General features: G+C 43.5%; 2 protein-coding genes across 2 annotated transcripts in view; both read left to right on the top strand.

The window, feature by feature from the left end:
* LOC115439918 (laminin subunit gamma-1) overlaps nt 1-3,654 on the top strand; it is a 31,448-nt gene extending 27,794 nt beyond the window's left edge. The window contains exons 25-29 of the mRNA XM_037443932.1: nt 679-760; nt 860-948; nt 1,156-1,285; nt 1,536-1,629; nt 2,013-3,654. Of these exons, the coding sequence (XP_037299829.1) occupies nt 679-760; nt 860-948; nt 1,156-1,285; nt 1,536-1,629; nt 2,013-2,163 (546 nt within the window). The 3' untranslated portion in view covers nt 2,164-3,654. The remainder of the gene's footprint in view (nt 1-678; nt 761-859; nt 949-1,155; nt 1,286-1,535; nt 1,630-2,012) is intronic.
* Nucleotides 3,655-11,043: 7,389 nt separating this feature from the next.
* LOC119190904 (transcriptional regulatory protein AlgP-like) lies at nt 11,044-19,568 on the top strand. Its single transcript, XM_037444179.1, has 2 exons — nt 11,044-12,614; nt 19,469-19,568. The coding sequence occupies exons 1-2, from the start codon at nt 11,044-11,046 to the stop codon at nt 19,566-19,568; spliced, it is 1,671 nt and encodes a 556-aa protein (XP_037300076.1).
* The last annotated feature ends 1,784 nt before the right edge of the window (nt 19,569-21,352 follow it).

Below are 21,352 nucleotides of genomic sequence, written 5' to 3'. Positions count from 1 at the left end.
GTTTTGAGGGAAATTCAATCTATTTGTATATTATTAATGTTACATCTTATATTACATCTCATTTACCATATCAGTTGTTTTGTAGCGGATCACAAGCAATAGTTTTAGACACTATATAATATTGATCCAGTTTAAGCCACCTGACAATAATTTGCCTCAGACGGGGTGTCGACGCCGGTATTCCCTAATGTCGACCGTATCGCCTTTGCTTTAAGGCGCATTTAATTTTGAATTATATCGAGCCATACACTCCACCAATTACATTGCCCACACGCATGTACGTCATAAAGACGTCACAAAAAACGCACCGCTCGCACCACAGCCATTCACTCATACACTTTTCATTCCAATTTTTGTACATGCGCCGACATTACGCGCACTTTGTAAAAAGGAATTATAAACCAGTTTTCTAAATACCGAATTTTTCTTTTGTTCATCGCGAACACGGGGAGTAGGTAGTTCTTGAGATAACCGCATTCAAACAAACTTCAGCATTATATTATAGAATTTCGAATATACGAAAACTTTACAAATAATTATACAAATTAATAGTATTTTCATAAAAAAATCAAATTTCTTAAGAATAAACAACATTCACTTGCATTTACTTACTTTGTGATAGATATAATCTGAGTAGCTATATGGAATGTTATCAAAATGTTTGTTTTTGTGTCACAGGCAGCCCATGAAATCAAGAAGAAGTCCTCCACGTCCAGGGCGGAGGCTGTCAAGCTTAGGGATGAAGCTGATAAGTTATCAAGTAAATATAGCTCATAGCTCTATCATACTAAGACCCATATGGAGTTGAAACTGGTCATGAGTTAAGGTCAGATAGTATATGGTAATTTTTTTCGTACAGCTCGTGTTCAAGGCACTGCTAAACAGATCGAGGATCTTGAAAAGAAGGCGGCTGAAAATATGCAGTTGACACGAGATGCCAAAATGAAGGTAACATGCATGACATCAGATTTCATAGATAACATTATATTTCAACTTACATAAGATTATAGTTCCGATGCTGAAGTCAGCTCGCTAGAACTATGAAAAAGCATTATTAACAGATTCTGAAATCGTACTAAATATCTGATTAAAGGGAGAAGTAATATACGAACTAGCGATGGTGAAAAAGTTTTATTAACCATCTTTTTATTGTAGGTTGGTCAAGCAAACACAGATGCGAGGGAAGCTGAAAAGCAAGTGTCCAAGGGCCTCGGAGACCTTAAGGTCATCATGGACGAACTTATGAACCTACCTACTTTAGACGACAAGGCTCTGGACAGGCTCCGTAAGTACAAAATTACTTGTCCACATGGTCGTAAATGATTTGACCATCGATAGTTCCGATGCGGGAACGAGGGAATCAATGTCAAATGTAAAGTAATAAAAGAGATGAATACTGAACATCCTTACATATATTATATTCATACTATTTAAAATAAACTTATAATTCCTTACATGCAGTCACTTTCTATAAAAGTAACACCTAATCGAACAACATTGATTGCTATTTATCTCACTGGCGTATAAATTTTCAGAGGTAAGTTTGGACAAAGCTGAGAGGGCGTTGAAGGAAGTCGACCTAGACGGCAAGATCAAGAGCCTGACAGAAGCCAAAAACAGCCACCAGAGGTGAGGCGTTTTAATTTTCAGTGGTGTAGTGTGGGTTTGTTTTGTCCGGGATGGATCCGATGTGCCGCCGCAAGGAGCCGGGCGTGAGCTATCCTGGTATCCTGGCCGAAAACGTTTGCGAGCCCCTTTTTTCCGGCGACCTGTTTGTTTTTGCCCGCCAAATATATCTCCATGGCGTCGTCCTAGATTCTATGGCACTGTCCCCAGGACGTGGCTCGGCAGACGCATCCTCCCCCGCCCTGGTTTAAAGGTTTTATTTCACACATTTTGCCCCCTCTCTAATTGTCGTCAGCTATGTTCATTGAAAAATGTACCAATTCATATTACTTATTCAATCAATTTACATTTCGAATGACCATTAAATCACATATTAATATTTTCAGATGGATGAAACAATATCAAGATGAGCACGACCACCTCAAAGCTGAGGTCGAGAACGTAAAGGACATACTTGACCAGCTCCCAGTCGGGTGCTACAAGAGAATAGTCCTCGAACCCACTGAGGGGCCCAGCCGACCCGCCAGCTCCAGTTAGACTAATGGGAATGAGTCAGCGTATTCAATGGAAATTCGTATCCAATGGGAAACTGTTAAAACTTGTACTTTTCGTATGATTATTAGGTGGATACTAAAAGTATTGTGTGAATGTGCCTTACATTTAAATTCCATTTGTGGTTTTGCCATACCAGCGTTTTTAATGGGAAATATACAGTTGTATTTACGCTATATTTACGTAATTGTATGTTTTATATTTTGATGCATAAATCACTAATTTTCAATATGTTGAGTCAAATATTTAAATAAATATACATTTTCCTATTATAACATAGCTCGCATAGATTTAATTAGATATAAAGGCAATATATTAAGAACTAGAAGTCTTTTTGAGGCTAAACTGCTTCCTATAATAAATATGCAAGTATTCCTTTATTTTCGTGTTCCCATTGACTGAGTATCCGATGGGAATACGGTGTTGCTTATAACATGAATCAATATTTCATTTAACTTTTTTCTGAGCGTAATAAATAAGCTATATTAAAATATATATTAATTAAATAAAATTGATTTAAACGAACAATAAATATTTTGGACATATAATCTGTAAGTTTGTTTTATAGGTATCGAAAATACAAGAAAAAAAGATTCTGTTCATAATTGTATTCCGTACTTATAACCTGCATTTATTACGAGCATTTTTGTACTTAGTATAGTTAGTTATTTAATAGCTTCGTCATCTATTACCTAGTATTTTTTTCAGAAATATTTTTTGTCTGTGTTTTAGTACTGGATAATGCCATTCAACGACGCTTAGAAGGCTGGCAATAATTCTTCGCAGTAGAAATTTATAAGCAAGATATATACGTTCCAAATATCATCTAATTAGCTCGTGTTAGAGCCAGTGCAGTCAGCAGTTATTGCAGAATAAATAACCATGTGCCCTATCTATTTATAAGTCCACATCAAATAGGTATTGTCTGAAAGAATCTCTTTATAATTTTAAATTTACCATAACTCAGTAATTTTACGATTAAATATATCTAAACATTAACTGCCGTTTTTAATAAACGATCCCAATCTTAACCTTCAATCCGATTCCGACTTTGAACCAATCAGAAAGCAAGTGAAAAACTGTTCTGATTGGTCAATTTATGAGATAGAAAAAGCGGTTGGGATCGTTTATCGAAAATGGCGGTTAGAAGCTTCACACTCGAATATGTTGGAGTATAATTCGCATCAATATAATTATTTTTAATTTAAAATTAGAACAGTGAAACGGTAATGTGTCGGACTATGTTTTCTAATTCCCGTGCCATGACCCTTGGCGCTATGTAAATAAGATGTATTTTAAGTCGAACATGTTTTCTCAGTACGCACCTTAGCACGGAGATCGCCAAAGAAATGGTATATTTGTATTTTAATATTTTTTATAAGTTCACTATAACGAAATACGGAAAGATAAAACTTTGTGAGTAATATAATCTTTGTATTGTAGTTTATTTATTTGTAATAAAACTCATTGATACATCTTGATTTTTTATTTATTACATAACCACCTTTTTATCAGAAGCCAGAGTACAAGGTGATGTATAGCGTTATTTATTTTCCATTATATTATGTTCTATAAGGTAACCTTATAAATTAGTGCAACACAAAACAAAAAAAGTAGCATTATGTTGAAATCATCACATTTTAAGTATAGGTGCGTTCGGGTAAGATCGGATACGGAGTAAGATCGTATAACGAAAAAATACCACGAATCTATGGTTATTTTTTAGTTTAAGCTATGTAGGCGGCTACGCTGTCTCTTTTTGGCCCACCCTATATACCACAGTTGATGCTACGACCAAGAACGGGTGCGCTATGTGCATTGAAACAAAAAAGGTGGATTTAGCTCTTCTTAACATTTATGAGACTTCTGTTTGATTTTGTGGACCTTATCATACTAGCATTAGAAGCGTTATTAGAATGGAGTCCGAATTTACCCCGCGATGGTCCGATCTTTTCTAAGGGTTTTAAATTTCTATACAGATATTATCATCTATTTTTAAGCTTACACAGAGAGAATTGGAAGATGATTAAATTATCACATAAAGTAGCTTTAATAATAACCAGTTTCATGTATAAAATTTTGGTATCGCTTAAACATTTTATGAGAAAAAAATATTTTCGAGACTCCTCGCAACACACCGAAAAACCGTCCGAAATTAGCCGAACGCACTCTACCTAATTTTCATGGGACCATTGTGAAATCTTAGAAAATAGATATATATTACCTTTTTTATTTTTCCTTTTTTTCATGCTATAGGTTTCATTTATGATTTATCTTTAACAAGTGCCGTTTTATAGCAACTTTTATAAAGAAGGTCGCAAACAGAAATGAGATTTTTTGACAATTCCCACAAATTATCAATTTTTAGGAATAGGTCATTTTTCTATCAGACTTGGAAAAACTACGACATAAGTGCAAAATCCCTCTTAGCTTATACGTTGTACCCATCATACCTAAAATGAATACAGTTGGATACGTAGGTAACAACGAACTGTTTCATGACTCACTCGGGCGGAGCTGCGAGCGAAAGTTAGTTATATTTATCCACGTAGTAATATTTTGACTCGAGCGTCGTCTTATCGAGGGGTTGCTTGAGAAATATTTTCACCGTACTGGTCCAGAATTCGGTTCCTCGACGCGACGACGCGTGAGTCAAAATATTACTAGGTTCATATAATAAGTACCTATAGTTAAGGGAGGAAAAAACATTTTATTCACACACACATACAGATTGACATATATTCACACAACTTTAACTTATAACACCTTTGATTTCCGCGGTGGATTAAAAAATCAGATAAATATACCCATTATTTCCCATAAAAGCAATTTATCGGGATAACAAATAGCCTATACACTAATCTATGGCCTATCCGGGTGCCAAATTTCATGCAAATCCACTTAGCTTTCACTTTTAACAAACATCCATTTTCAAAAACTTTCTTTTACATGACTTAAGTTTGTTAGCCTGGTAAGGGCTGGCTTATACAAACATGCCGAACTTTTAGGTGAGTGCTTGAGGCGCTCGCAATCCTTGAAAATGCAGCGACCATGAGGGCAACCCACGAACGGATTACGAACCGCATCAGGGCGGTCATTGGGAGAGGATGAGACATAAACAATTAGGGGATTTCACAATTTATCACATTTACATTATAGATATTGTTATAGACGTATGTATTGCTATTAGTAAAGCAATTCATACGTCTATAATATTTAGCAATGTGTTGGGGACACGTTTTTCGTACACGGAGAACAACGGGGAGACTGAACCACCTCTTCTGGTCTGAGGATATCAGGGCGGGTGGTCAAACCCCGAGCAAAAAAGCTCGAGTCAGAGAAAACACTGAAAGTTGAGTAAAATAGGATTGTGAAATTTTTCTAACAATAAAATGTTCCAATAAAGAAATGTTTTAGTAGAAAACATACATTTTCGTCATAGACGAAGCAACAAACCGAAAACTAGTTAATACGAACACAACGAAACATTTACAATATTTTCTTTAAGCTCTATACATTTTTAATGAAACGTTAATCGACCGCCATGAGAAGTTGCCACCTGCCGTAAATTATATTGTGTTATCACAGCAATTTACGCGAAATAAGCCCGCTTTTAATAATAAGCCTCATATATTAAGACTTAAGTTATCAAGACTCAAGTCAGAGACTTAGTAGCGCGTTGGCACCCATGACGTGCTAACAGGGATTTCATTCTCATTTTAGTCAATGTTACGTACTGGAAATGTGGTATTACATTTATGGATGAGACAGTAGTACAAGGCTACTTAGAGGTAGGTACTTTCAAGTTTTGGGTGCTGTTGCCGCTTAGGTTATCTGACGCGAGAAGATACAATTTACTAAATAATTTTATTCTCGTCCTTTAGCCGGCATTAATGAAATTTTCTGGGATAAAAATCACGCTATATATTTTGCCGGGATAAAAAGTAGCCTATATCCTTCACAGGATCTCAAAATATCAAACCAAATTTCATAAAAATCTTATCGGTGGTTTTTGACTTTATCGTCTTCACGATAGACGCGGCGGAGTACTTTGTTTTGTAAGGAAAGTTGCCACACGGCTAAAGTATTATTGGCAAAATATATTCAGGTTGACAAGAATTTTTAAAGTTAGGAGAACCAATTGCAAAACGCCGATGGGCCGCAATAAGCCCAACGGGCTGCAAGTTGAGTATTGCTACTGTGTAATAAACAATATAGGTACCTGTCTCCCATTATATACTGCGCAATGCGTTGAGCATAGATATAATTAGGAGGATTTAGGCCATGCTCGACCACATTGGCCTATTGAGGGTTGGCAGACTTCTCATACCATCATTCACGTATGCATTCGTACTTTCTTAATTTTTCATTTACTATTAATTATTATCATAGCAGATCTTGATCTGGGAGTATATTAGTTCAATTTGCATTTGGTATGCGTTTGGTCAGCAAAGAGCATTGTTGCAAATCGCATAATACGGTTCGGTAGAGTACACAAGAGCCATGTTTGTAGATCGACTCATGAGCCAATCTATTGATTCAACAGTCTATTATGTAAGGGATGGTCCACATTTCGTTTCTAATATATCTAAAAAGGCCTTATTAATAAACGAAATTAATATAAAACAGTTGGTCTGTTCCATGATGTCTATTTGTCAAATCTAAACTATTATATAAAGTTGAAGAATTTGTTTGCTCGTTTTAAATCGCTAATCCCAGGAACTAGTGGGTCGAATTGAAAAAAAAAAAAATGATATGAATAACCCATTTATCGAAGGAGGATATAAAGATAACATCACGCTACAACCAATAGGAGCGTAACATCAATGAAAAATGTTGTCAAAATTTGAATATTTATTCCCTTTGAGAATTAGCGTTGCGTGCGCTGCGTAAACGGTTAAAGTTACGCAACAAATATTTTTGACGGAGTTGTTCCTGTTAAAAAGTTAAACAAATTTATTGTAATACGAAGTCCTCCGCCGCATTTGTCTGCCTGTCTGAAAGCGATAAACTCAAAACTCATCGGATTTGGATGAATTTTGTCATGGAGATGGTTTGAGACCCTTGAAGTTAATAGGTTCCTTTCTATTTCGGGAAAATATATAGCGTTACTTCCCAGAAAAACTTTTTCAAAAAAATCTTATAAACAGTAAATTATTATTATCATAAATAAATACATTCAAGAAATTCAACCATGAGTAGAGTTGGCCGAGTCAAAAATGTGAGGTAAGTGCTCGCCTTACTTACATACAATTAAATAAATATTGATTAGGTACATCAGTCGCAGTTAATTCGCAACATAGGCCGATCTCCATTCCAGTAGTTACACTGGCTACAATGTCCTTCAAACCGGAACACAACAGTGATTATACACTACTGCTTGGCGGCAGAAATAGACATTGCGGTGGTACCTACCCAGGCGGACTCTCACATATGAGAGTCCTATCACCAGTAAATTTAATGTTAATAAGTGAATTAATGTAAATAAATATGAAAAAACACGGTGAAATAGAAAACTTATATTTAAATAAAAACGACTAGTCATTATCCAATATTAAATGAAATCATTACTCGAGTTCCATAATACTATAAAAGTGAACATGACACAATTATTTTGTTAAAAATCGATAAGCAAAATTTTAAAGTATACAATATTATATCAAATATTGGTATCGCGAAAATACCAAAAAAAGGTTACATAGATGCTATTATAAATCGATATGACTAACTTGAAGTAACTATAAACTCTTTCAGCTATGAAACATTTTTTTAACTCAAAGCGATCAAAAGATCTGGCCTTTCATGTCGCATATTTTCACATATATAGTCAAGGGCCCTAATCCGTCTATGGAGGCTTATCCGCCTTTTCGAAGTTACGGGTGTTGTAATCGAACGACAAGTTTTGTAGCCATACGGGTAAGAGTAAAAATCCCCTATTTACCTATACAGATATCAAAACTAACCTTAGAACGCCCATAATTGCAAAAAGGATTGGCCCCCGTAGATGGAATAAGGCCCCCTATATTGTGATTTCACAAGGGATCAAAACTTATGGTATTTTTCCTGTTGTCCTAGAATCAGGAATTTGGCAAGAAGCAATTTCTTATTTGTTTTACTAACACACTCTCGATAAAACAATGCTCTTTTAAAAGAAGTCATTATTTATTTAAATTGGGTTTCCTTTCCAAAGTTCACATTTAAAAAACTTGCTCTATTCTCAGCGTTCTATGGGTGGAATGGTTTATAATATTCCATTTCTACAATTTACTGGCAACTTGCATCAACTTATAATTCCTATGCAATTAATTGCCAATTATATAGTAATAATATACCATGGATAGTTATAACGCTTTACTCTAGTGTTGGAAAGGGTCTATTATTAGATTTATAATTCGTATTCCCATGGAGTCAACTACATATTGTATAATGATGCGAAAACAACATGATACATTTCTCATGACAAAAATCATCAACAAGGTGTGCACATATTATGTTAAATACATATTAAGCGCCTAGAAAGCATTCTGAAATTGTTGCTGAGTATCTAAGCACTATAAAGTGATACTTATTAAAAACATTGCAATTTTAACGCCTATCTGTATTACAATAAGGTCCATTTATGTTTGAAACATTCTGAATCACGCGGCGCGGAGTAAAAATCGCAAAACTACTTAATATAGATTTATCTTAAAACATGCTACCTCCATGTCTTAAAATTTGAAAACTGTTATTAAGCTATACACATTAGAATAAGCCTCAGCCTCATATATACGCAGCTGTCGCAGCCCGCAAACTGCCGGGAAATCACTGGAGCGCTTGATGAACTATTCACACGAAAAAAACTGGTAATGAGGGACGCCGATCAAAATTTTATGAGGATAGTGATGTGGTATAACCGATACTTTATTTTGAATTTTTTTATATATTATTTTATTCAACTGACTGACGAGACGAGCTTGCCTTTTGCCTGATGATAAACGATACGACCGCCTATGAACAGTAGAAACACCATCCTTCACCTTGAATTGCAAAGTATTGTTTCGCATTCCACAGCGCTCGCCATCGTAAGACATGAGATGTTAAGTCTTATTATGTCCAGTTACACTGGCTACAATGACCTTCAAACCGGCACATAACAGTGACTACACACTACTGCTTGGGGGCAAAAATAGACATTGCGGTGGTACCTAACCAGGCAGACTCTCACACACGAAATAATTATATTACGTATATACTGAAATGGTATGTAACTTCGAAATGTCGGAAGTATAGATAAATAATATGCCGTAGGAAAAGGCTATGGAAGTAATCCTGAGGCGTCCGTTTTATATTCGATTAAGCAGTTGCTAGTTTAATTTATGAAGTATTTGGCACTTATAAAATTGAATTTGAGCTAGTGAATCGACTTTGTTGTTGACAGTCGCCGTCAATTTTATTCCCAAATAAAGAATAACCACCGTATACGAGTTTAAAAATTCATAACCTTTCCTGCAGTCATGGTTCATCCATTAAGCCAACGATGGCAACCAGGCATATGTGATTAACGTAAATATTAGCCTGAGAATCATTTTTGGCATTAAAATATAAGAAAGGATACACTATGCATCACCCGTCCATTTCCCATGAGACAATTGTCTATCGATATTTTTTACTTTATAGCCGATAATACAGTCTATCGATAACTGTGTTACATCACTAATGTCAGAGCGAAAGCTTGAGGAGACAGAGTGCATCGCGCAAGCCGAACTCGCGCGAGGGTAAAAAGCCCGCGATTGTGTATGCCTTGGCCTGTGTTTGCCAAAAATGATATTACTTGGATAACGAGCGTATCTGATTCTAAGCAGTTTGTGAGACCTAAAGGTGATTCAATGTGGCGTGGTATTCTGTGTATAATCATCATCAGCCACAAGATGTATATCAATGAATTTATGCTAAGGTTTTATGGTCAGCCTGATGGAATTATGAAACCCGTTCTGTACGTATTTTAAACATGATATACAAGAATTAATAATGTAAACGTGGTGTAGTTGTATTACTGTACGAATGCCGTGGTGATGTCTCGGGTCTGACCCCGGGTCGAGGAAAGTGATATTAGGTTTTTGTACTCAGTATCTGGAGTCTGAAATTGGCCCGATATGGCGAACGGCTAGCGAAATTCACATCACAGAAAGTGCGTGACCTAGTTGCACCTCTGTCTTCCCCTTCAGGGATAAAATCATAAGCATGTTAATCTTTGCAGGTATAGTTCCGTTTCCAAAAATTATATTTCATTAAGTTTTAATTAGGTTCCTTAATCTGGGGTGCTAGGTCAGGAAACCTCCTCGTTGGTGCACCCTGGACAACGGCGCGTCGATCAGACCGATCAAGCTGATCTGCGCGCCGGCGAATATCCTGACAAATGTGCTGGTTGACGGTCGTCGCCTCTTGCGATGGCCGCCGTGTCGTCAGTGCAGAGAGATTGGCCCATCTCGGGCGGCCCCCGGTTTTGTCCCGGAGGTGTCGACGGGCTCGGTGTGCGTTCACCCCGCCCCGAGCAGGCAGTGGGGGGGACTCTCTCTCCCATTGTCGCCGTCGCAGATCGTAATCTGGTGTGGAGGTCTGTGGATATGTCTCGCGCTCCCGCTGGACCGAGGGTCTTGGCTTAACTGCCCGGATCGCGAGGAAGAAAACCTCTATAAAAAATCACCCCGAATCCCAAGCGGCGGCGCACCGCGAGGGATGCATGGCCGATGGGTAGTTCGGTCTCGAGTGCGACCCCCGCCAGAGTACCGGCCGACACTCTGTGCGGGTTACGCTAGGCTTACCCAGGTACAGGGGGCTCTGCCTGGGCGGACCACCCTTTCCCCCATACTCGTGGGAACAAAAATGGAATGTTCAAATTTTAAAAAACCCTTACATACTTTGACGAGGTTGCCTACCCCGGTTCCGTCTGGGGAGGCGGAGTTCGACGGGCGAAAGCCCGGAGATGGTGAAGTTTTGCAGGAGGCAAAGGGCGCTCAGCGCAAAGAAGCCGTGGCCGATGAGATCGGGCCCATACATATAGATATTGATTCGGAGTCGAGCGGCAGTGTCTCCTCTGTCCGGAGCGGGAGGCTCTGGAGGAGACAATCCCGCTCAAAGAATAGTCTCTCACTCTGCACGAGTGATACAGACGAGCCGGTACCCAAGGCGCAGACCACCGACGGCCGAGGGAGGGGGCGTCCTCCCACAGTCGGTAAGTACGTAGGCCTCAAAAATGCGCAGAGGGAACGCGACCGACTCAAGCGCGAGGAGGCACGCCAAAAGGCGGAGGAGGAGCTAGAAAACCGGCTCAAATTCGTGAAGTCGCCGATGCCTCCGCGTTTGGATGAAGAAGAGGACCGCCCCGTCACAAAGGAGGACTTAAAACAGTGCGAGCATGTGATGCGCTCCATTGTCTGCAAGACGGGCAACCGAAAGGGAACGTCCCAGAAAGCTTTAAACTGGGTGACCAACAAAATCACCCAATACATACAACAGCCGGAATCCGCCGTCATCACTCGCCTCGAGAGTGAATCGAAGAAGTGGCAAGAGCACAGTGCCCGCCTCGAGGCGAATATGAAAACGCTGCAGGAGGAGAATGCTGCTCTCAAAAGACGCCTCGAAGAGCTGGAAGCGTCAACCAAAGGGCCGTCAACGGAGGAGATGCTGGCTATGGTGGAAGCCAGGGTCCAGGCCAGGTTAGAGTCGGCCCTGATGGGGCCAGCCCAGAGGCCCAGCTTGGCCCACGAAAGGAAGGCCGCCTCGGGGGACACACAGCTCCCAGTGACAGGAGGAATAGTCGGAGGTCCTCCCCCGCCAAAATCCAGGAGGGAGAAAGGGAAAGGAGTAGGGAAAAAAACAGCTCCCGCTCAGTCCCTCCCCGCCCCAGTACCCGGACCCTCCAGCGCGCCGCCACAGGCTGTCGCGGGTCCTTTAACGGCCCCGGCAACTGCGACAGCACCGCCCGAGAAGAGGAAACCCGAGAGGAAGAAGGCGACGACGACGGCGCCCAAGCCGAAGGCCCAAAAGGGCAGGAAAAATGGCCCTCCGGCACAACCCGCTCCGGAGCCCCGCCCGCTGCCGCCGGCACCGGCCTCCATGGACACGCCGTGGGTCGTGGTGGCCAAGAAAAACACCAAGAAGAAGGGGAAGACCGCTGCAACACCAGCGGCAAGCACGCAGCCGCCGCAATCTACACGTCGGGCGGAGCCGAAACTGCGACCACCACGTTCTGCGGCCGTAGTGATATCCTTGACGCCGGCGGCAGTAGCGAAAGGTCTTACCTACAAGGGCATCCTCATGGACGCACAGAGTCGTGTAGACTTCACCGGCCTGGACATCACCAGGCTAAGGCCGAAGTTCGCGGCCACGGGCGCCCCGATGTATGAGGTGCCCGGGGCTAACTCGGAGGAGAAGGCCGACTCCCTCGCCGCGAGGCTGAGGGAGTGTTTCGGTGGGTCGGAGGACGTGAAGATATCCCGGCCCACCAAAACCGTCGAGCTGCGACTGTCCCAATTGGACTATACCGCAACACCTGAGACGGTCGTAGCAGCCCTCGCCAAGGCCGGTGAGTGTCCGCCAGAATTAATAAAGGTCGGGCAAATTCGTCCCGATCGTTCGGGAGTAGGATCGGCGTGGGTCCGCATGCCGATTAAGGCGGCCCAAAAAGTCAGGGGGGCGGGCCGCATACTCATAGGCTGGACCGCGGCTCGGGTGACTGTACTGGAGTCGCGGCCAATGCGGTGTTTCCGGTGCCTGGAGAGCGGGCATGTCCGGGAGCGCTGCAACTGCGCAGTAGACCGCAGCGATCTCTGTTATCGCTGCGGTCAGGCGGGCCACAAAGCCCGGGAGTGCAAAGCCCCAGCGAACTGCGCAGTCTGCGCGGCTGCCGGCAGGCCCGCCAGGCACCGGCTCGGGGGGAAGGCATGCACTGCCCCCTCCCGTCGCAACCGGCGCCGCCCCCAGCAAAGGAGTGCCGCTGCGGCTGAGGTTCTGTCCCAGCCGCATGCGGCGAGCCCACCGCAAACAGTGGCAGTGGCCGAGATGGAAGTGGAGGAAATCGCCCATAAATAATGGACTTCAAGTTCCTCCAGGCGAACATAAACCACTGCGCCCGCGCCCAGGACCTGTTGTCCCAAAGCATGGCGCAGTGGTCGGTGAACGTGGCCGTGGTCGCCGAACCGTATTTTGTCCCGCCCCGAGACAACTGGGTAGGGGACATCGACGGGTTGGTGGCCATCATCACCCAGGGTGCCGCTGGCTCCCCGCCCTTCGCAAAAGTTGAGAAGGGCCAGGGATGCGTCGCGGCTCTGTTGGGGGACTTGTGGATAGTAGGAGTTTATTTCTCCCCCAACAGACCCCTGGCCGAGTTCGAATCTTTCCTCGTTCGGCTGGGGGCCCTGGTTGAGCAGGGCCAACCTCACCCGGCGATCGTCGCCGGCGACTTCAACGCGAAGTCCGCGGTCTGGGGTTCGCCGGCGACCGACGCTCGCGGTAGGGTCCTGGAGGAATGGGCGATTTCCGTCGGCCTGGCCGTCCTGAACAGGGGGTCGGTGAACACGTGCGTGCGGCATAACGGCGGGTCCATAGTGGATCTGTCGTTTGGGAGTCCCGCCGTCGCACGTCGTGTCCAGGGCTGGAGAGTCCTCGTGGGCGTGGAGACGTTGTCGGACCATCGTTATATTAGGTTCGACGTCTCCGCGTCCCCGAGTATCCGGCCCAATAGTGTAGGTGGACCGAGTGCCCCTCGACAGGACGGCCCGCGGTGGGCGTTAAGGCGCCTCGACAAGGAGGCCCTAGAGCTGGCCGCTCTGGCAGTGTCATGGCTCCCCGAGCCTGAGGGTCCGGTTCGGGTCGAGCAGGAGGCGGAGTGGCTCGGGGTGGCAATGTCGGATATTTGCGACGCCGCCATGCCCCGGGCGCTCCGTCGTCCTCCGCGGCGGGAGGTGTACTGGTGGTCGGCGGAGCTAGCGCAGTTGCGCGCGTCTTGCGTGGCTGCGCGCCGCCGATTCGCCAGGAATCGCCGCCGCCGCATTCGTAGTAGAGACCATGAAGACCAGGAGCGGCAGCTCTACGGCCTCTACAAGGAGGCGAAGAGAGCGCTGCGGGTGGCCATTCATAGGGCCAAGGTCGCGGCACGTAGGGAGTTTCTGGAGACTCTCGACGCGGATCCGTGGGGGCGCCCATACAAACTAGTGATGAACAAACTTCGTTCGGCGGCGCCCCCACTGTCGGAGAGTCTCAGGCCGGATCTTTTGGCTAACGTAGTCGCGACCTTGTTCCCGGCCACCGAGGTAACCACTCCTCCACCGATGGCGCCACCGGAAGTGGCGTCATCGTCGTCATCGGCAGGGGATATTCCAGAGGTTTCGCCCGCGGAAATGCGGGCGGCAGTGTTTCGGCTGCGGGGCAAAACACCGCCCCGGGTCTCGTCGGCATCCCGGGGAAAGCCTGGGTGCTAGCCCTCGAGCACTTGGGGCCGCGGCTCCGCAGCCTATTCTCCGCTTGCATGGTGCAGGGCGTCTTCCCGGCGCGTTGGAAAACCGGGAAGCTCGTCCTGCTTAAGAAGAAGGGAGACCCGCAGAGTCGCCGTCGGCCTACCGGCCCATCGTGCTGCTCGACGAGGTCGCCAAACTTTTTGAGCGTATTCTACACACGCGCCTCGTCGAGCACCTCGAGAGGGTCGGTCCCAACTTGGCCGACAACCAGTTTGGTTTTCGGGGTGGACGCTCTACCGTCCACGCGATTCTGCGGGTCAAGTCGCAGGCGGAGGAAGCCGTGGCCAGGGGTAAAATAGTGATTGCTGTTTCTCTAGACATTTCTAATGCGTTTAATTCGCTCCCCTGGCCATGTATTAATGAAGCACTGCGGTACCACGCGGTGCCGCCCTATCTAAGGCGTCTGGTGCACGCGTACCTTTCTGACAGGTACGTGATGTATCCGAGCGCCGACGGGTGGCACCGGAGAGCGATGTCGTGCGGTGTCCCACAGGGGTCGGTTCTAGGCCCTCTCTTGTGGAACATCGGGTACGACTGGGTGCTCCGTGGTGCCAATCTCAGGGGCGTCGGCGTGACGTGCTATGCGGACGACACGCTAGTCACGGCCGCGTCCAAGACCTTCCAGGACGCCGCGATTCTGGCGGCGGTGGGCGCCGGCCACGTAGTGAGCCGAATTAGGCGTTTGGGTTTGAAGGTGGCCCTCGAAAAGACCGAAGCCATTTGTTTCCACGGGCCTCGGCGGGGGCCACCGGCCGGTGCCCACATCGTGATTGAGGGGGTGCAGATTCCCATCGGCAAAACGATGAAATATTTAGGTTTAATTTTGGATAGCCGATGGGACTTCCGCGCCCATTTCGAGAAGTTGAGGACGAAGTTGTCCAGGGCGGCGGGCGCTCTTTCTAGCCTGCTGCCCAACCTGGAAGGTCCTGGTATCCCCTGTCGAAGGTTGTACCACGGGGTCGTGCGGTCCATGGCGTTGTACGGCAGCCCGGTCTGGGCTGACGCCCTGGGAGGCGTTCTGTCGCCCTCCTGCGGGGCCCGCAGCGGGTTATTGCGCAGCGGGCCATACGGGCGTACCGCACGGTCTCGTACGAGGCGGCTTGTCTTTTGGCCGGATTCCTGCCCTGGGATCTGGACGCCAAAGCTCTCTCCGATACTTTTCATTGGAGGGAGGAGGCGTTCAGGAACGGGCAGCGTCCGGCCCTGAAGGAGGTGGAGGCCAAAAGGGCCTCCTTACGGCGAGCCGCCGTGGAGGAGTGGCGTCTCAGGCTGGAGGCCCCGTCAGCGGGGCTTCGGGCCGTTACGGCAGTGCGTCCTGTCTTTGCACAGTGGCTAGACAGGCGCCACGGCGCGGCAACATTTAGATTGACACAGGTGCTCACCGGGCATGGGTGCTTCGGGGAGTACCTGTGTCAGATAGTAGGGAACGGAGATTAGCGCCGTGTGTCACCATTGTGACAACTGCCCGCGGGATACGGCCCAACATACGTTAGAGTCCTGCCCAGCCTGGGACGATGAGCGCAGCGCTCTCGTTTCAGTCGTCGGAGGAGATCTCTCGCTGCCGGCCGTGGTTGCTTCCATGGTCGGCAGCCCGGAGGCCTGGCGTGCGGTGGCCCACTTCTGCGAGGTGGTCCTCTCGCAGAAGGAGAGTGCCGAGAGGGATAGAGAGGGGAGGATCCCTCCCGCCGTCAGAGGAGACGTAGGAGGCGCCGGGTGGACGACTGACCGGCGTCTCCCGCCCTGTGGAATGGGGGCGTTTGGAGAATTCCACCACGGTATCCCCTGCCTGTCGTAGAGGCGACTAATAGGGGCCACGAAGGGGTCGTCGGCGGGCAGCAGGGGCTGTCCGCCCTAGTGCATTTTTGTGCATTTTACACATCTTTCGGTTGACCCCGGGATGGACGGCAGTGTGCTGTTGGCCTCACACTGCCGTAGACGCCGAGGGCGTCCTTCGGTGCGCGGGGCTTCTGAGCCCCCATAGGAGACGGGCCGCAAGGCGGCACCGCGCAGGGGCGGCTGCGGTCGCAGACTAGACACTTCAACGTCAGAGGAAGCCCGCAGCCGTCCCTAATGCGCCGAAGAGGGCCACCGCGGAGTTTTAGCTGGTAGGCCGTGCATAGGTTAAGTTGTATATAGGGGTTAGGGGACTCCGGCCCGGCGGTCGCCCGAAGGTCATCATCAAATCCGGGCGGCTCAACGCCGGGCCGTAAGGCACGGTTACCCCAGCATAACCGCTCAGTCGCCCCCCACGAAGGCTGGGCGGTAGTAATAAGGCACTTTCTCCGCGAAAACAAAAAAAAAAAAAAAAGGTTCCTTAATCTCTTTTATTTTAATGCGACATTTGCGGTTAAAAGTTCTTGTTATCTATAAGTTAATAAATAGGCCTTCGGTAATTACAGTTTTGACACTTTAATCTTTATATCAAATAATTTAAGTTACGTTAAGTTAGCTAATTACAGATGACAGAAAGGTTCCGCTAAAAATTACGATTCCTAATACTGTTCGTGGGTTAAATGAATATGCTGATATATTTATAATACACATATATACAGGATAATTTTGACATTGTCTTACTAAATGAAACTACATACGTATTTTCTTGAAATGAACACTTGAGAATAACTTACTTAAACCGTAGTTGTAAAATAAAAAAATGTAAGTATCGAACAAAATAATGTAAAAAAAAAATATATTTTAATTGACACCTTCTAACGCTCTACTGCTACTTTAAGAAAATTTGTCGCAGTAGCAACATCACTCTCACGTTCAGAAATACACCCAAGCATACACAATATTCGCACTTAAGTACAAAATTATAAAAAAAAAAACGTAAAATTGAGACTTTTTATGAAAATATTCGTTATACATACATGTTTTTAGCACATGTAAAAACGAAGTGGTATTATTTATAATCAGAATGTCAAAATGAGCATTTAATTAATTACCCTGTCAATAATTTGTAAACATCATATTAATATTTCAGAGAAGCCAAATAAACAAATGGCGTAAATTGTCAATTAAAACCTTTTTCTTTCTTGATTCGCAATTAGGTCACTATGCGCGCGGGCTGTGCTATTGTTCGCTTGTCCCCCATTCTCGTGCTTCTAGTTAGCCCTGTTAGGTGCACTGGATGCATTACCTAACTTTCTTTCGTTTAACAGCCGTCAGTGACGAGTATCTCCCATGTTGTGCCACTTCAATTATCTTCCTAGCTGTTTGTCAGTACCATAGCTCGACTTTAGACCTATAGTCTGATGCCTGGATGTGACCTTTGTGTGTTTCGTAACGCGTAACTTAGTAAAATAATGAGAGAAAAGAGGAGTATATAATATATATTTTAATGGTTATTGACCTGTATTTTTGTACAACAAAGGTTTTGTATTAACAAGGCTACGGTTGCGGACCAAGAGCTAAGTTAATTTAGTTAACCTTAACTCGCATAGCTGCGATATTGTTTCATACTTTTGTGCGCATCACTATCTATGACAACTAAGACATGTACTGCAATTTTCTCAGCTATGCGGGCTATGCTAAACTAGTCTGAATTCCAGTCTGTGTCCGGAATTTATTAATCCCGCCCCAAACTTCGTCAGACTCAAACTTCACAAAACCTAAAGCGTTGTAAGATTGTATAGAGCGGACAGTGTTATACAAAAATTATTCGCTAATGCGATAGTTACTCAATGTGCAGTGAAATAGCAAAACATTAATATTTTATCGTATCATGATTTCCATGATTTTAATGCGGATATATTTTCTGTATATTTGTCATATTTGTATTAATATCTAAGGACGCTGTGACGTCTTGTCACACGGATATTTTAAATAAGACAACGACTTATTACCAATTGGTATAAAGTTTTGGAGCACACATTTGGCCCTGATGTCCAGTCTATAACTAACTATACTGTTTAATGTCTTACGAAACTTAAACTTAAATGACATAAGACTTAAACAAAAATCAATACGCGAACAAACACAACCGTCCCTATAAACACACCCCTAAAAAACAAAGACACAAATCCCTTCAAGGGATGGTCTAAATCAAATCAATTTGGCTGGCTAAGTGGCATACCTGATACGGAACCGTGCAAATAAATCAATTCGGAACCGCATGGGGTGTCCACCACGTCTGGGGATCCCTAAATCTAGCAGGCCCGTCGGTAAATCATAGTTATTGTTAAACAGTAGTGTTGGACACTGTATTTAGTTTTGTTCAGACCCGCGTAAATTTGAGTGCAATTAGAGGATAATTTAATTGCTTCTTGGTTAGTATTGGTTAGGTTAATAGTTTTAGTGTTTGGTGATTTGTATTAGAAATACTTACCTGAGGAATTATTCTTATCTTACTATCATAATAATACGGCAAAAGGTTGCGAAAATGTTTTCAAATCCTTGTATATTTGTGAGAAGTAAACGCAGTAATAAATGAAAGGGACCTGAATTAATAGGCTACATTTTATTTTGGTAATTTAGTCCTAAGAGAAATAATTTAAAAAAATTGAATTTGTATATAACGCGGATGGCCACGTTAAAAGAAAACACAAACAAAATGGGAATGACATATTACCGATTGACTGATTTTTAGGTTTTAACATTCCCATACATTTTGTTTAACGTTAGCGATTGTAAGAAGGTATCTACTATCTTGGCTTCGGTCCCACCAGTATTGACGCGAAACGCACACAAATGAAGACTTTATTTACTGTTACTTAAAGAACAATTAAAAAATGAGATAAATTGCGGCTTTCATGTGCGATGCGTTTACAAACTAATTTGTATATTCTCTATAGCTCTTGTCCGGACATGCAGGCCGTAACGGTTTGCATTTGTGTTCATTATGCAGGGAAGATGTCGCAGGCTGGTTCGCTTGGCTCACAAATTCGACCTTGACTATATCTGATATTATCAGCCCGCGACTCATTAATGGTAAATTTAGACTCAACAACATTCAAAAATATTTTGCAAGAAATTCCGCATTTACACAAGCGGAAATATATCAATATTAACGTACTGGTGTTTGGTGTCTCATATGTGAGAGTCTGTCTGGGTACCACCGCAATGTATATTTTTGCCGCCAAGCAGCAGTGTGCAGTCACTGTTATGTGCCGGTTTGAAGGACATTGTAGCCAATGTAACTGGACATAATAAGACTTAACATCTCATGTCTTAAGATGGCGGAGCGCTGTGGAATGCCAAACAATACTTTGTAATTCAAGGTGTAGGCTGGTGTTTCTACTGTTTATGAGCGGTCGTATCGGTTATCATCGGCGAACGGCAAGCTCGACTCGTCATTGAAAGCAATCAACAAATACATTTACGACTTATCATAATTTATATCTGCTAACATTGTGTCAAAAATCATCCATGAGCAACAAAAATTTTCGCCAATAATTCCGGTTTCAGTTTTCTTATTTATTTAAGTATGATTTTGTAGTTAAGTGCGAATATGGTGTGTATATAAGTGTATTTCTGACTGAAAGTATGATGTTTCTTCTCCGACAAATTCTCTTCATGTAGTAGTGGTATTGGGCATGTAAAGTTAATATTAGGTACTCTTAATTTATATTTATTTTTATCGAAGCTAACATTTCTTTACCTCTTTGGTTAGAGTAACTTATGTTAAAGAGATAAGTATATGGTTGCCTTTATTCATGCAATGTCAAAATGATCCTGTATATTACGGGAATTTTAAATTAGGGATAAAATTAATTGAAAAAGGACAAAGTAAACCAAAGTAGGCAGTTTGGGAGACAAGTGTAGTTAAAAATACTAGCCTAGATTACCTACCAGCCTTTCATTAGCTACCTTTAATTATTTTAAAGTTATTTCTATACAAATCATATTAGTTATAAATAAAGGAGATACCTGGACTTGCACGACACAAATAAAAAAAAATTAAATAAAAGAGCTAATTTATGACCAAATAAACAGTGAACAGCGCACGCGCATTTACAAATAATTTTCATAACTTTTCTCATTTTCTGTCGGTTCAATTTAATATTATAAAGACAAACAACAAAACGATTGGTCACTGGTCTTCTTCTAAGTCAGCTATACTCTAAGTGTGTTCCGCGGAACCCTAGGGTTCCGTGATACCTCTGTCGGGGTTCCGCAAGAATTTAGAAAAAAAAAATCAAAACACCTCTCTCAATAATAATTAGTAACTGTGACATTGTACTTTTATTATGCTGATTAATAAAAAATACACTTATAAAAACAATTGTTTTATTGTAGGGTTCCATCAAGTATTTTGCTTCCCAAAAGGGTTCCGTCACTTAAAAAGTTTGAGAACCACTGTTCTAAGTGTTATGTCAATGAGAGATATATTTACTAAATTCCAAATGAACATTATAAAAGTAATGGGGCTCATGTACAGCAATTGATATCTTGCGGCTAATGATGATTAAAAAAATATCATTATAATTATAAAGGTACATATAAGACATTTATGAAAAGAAACTCAAAAAGAAAGTCAAAATCACTATTTCACCCTTCCAAAAATTTGACACCTTTAAGTACACCTACACCGAGCAAGAGGAGTTTTTGTTAGTCTGATGTCACAGTCAATTATAATTTTCCGTCATCAAATTGACTGTCCTAAAGTTATTACCTCACCTCACATAAGACATTTTATCATTCATTTCCAATATGTGGTGAGATTGTTGGTCATTGTG

This window comes from Manduca sexta, chromosome 27 (assembly GCF_014839805.1).
Source record: "Manduca sexta isolate Smith_Timp_Sample1 chromosome 27, JHU_Msex_v1.0, whole genome shotgun sequence".
Taxonomy (NCBI): Eukaryota; Metazoa; Arthropoda; class Insecta; order Lepidoptera; family Sphingidae; genus Manduca; species Manduca sexta.
The sequence above is the reverse complement of the archived record's forward strand: the minus strand, read 5'-3'. Positions and strand labels throughout refer to the sequence as shown.

What these genes read in the sequence shown, in the direction of transcription:
- LOC119190904 (XM_037444179.1), top strand. Translation starts at nt 11,044, where the DNA reads ATGGAATGTTCAAATTTTAAAAAACCCTTACATACTTTGACGAGGTTG. An exon ending in GCCGACTCCCTCGCCGCGAG is followed by an intron (nt 12,615 to 19,468) that starts GCTGAGGGAGTG and finishes TATTCTCTATAG; the next exon opens with CTCTTGTCCGGACATGCAGG.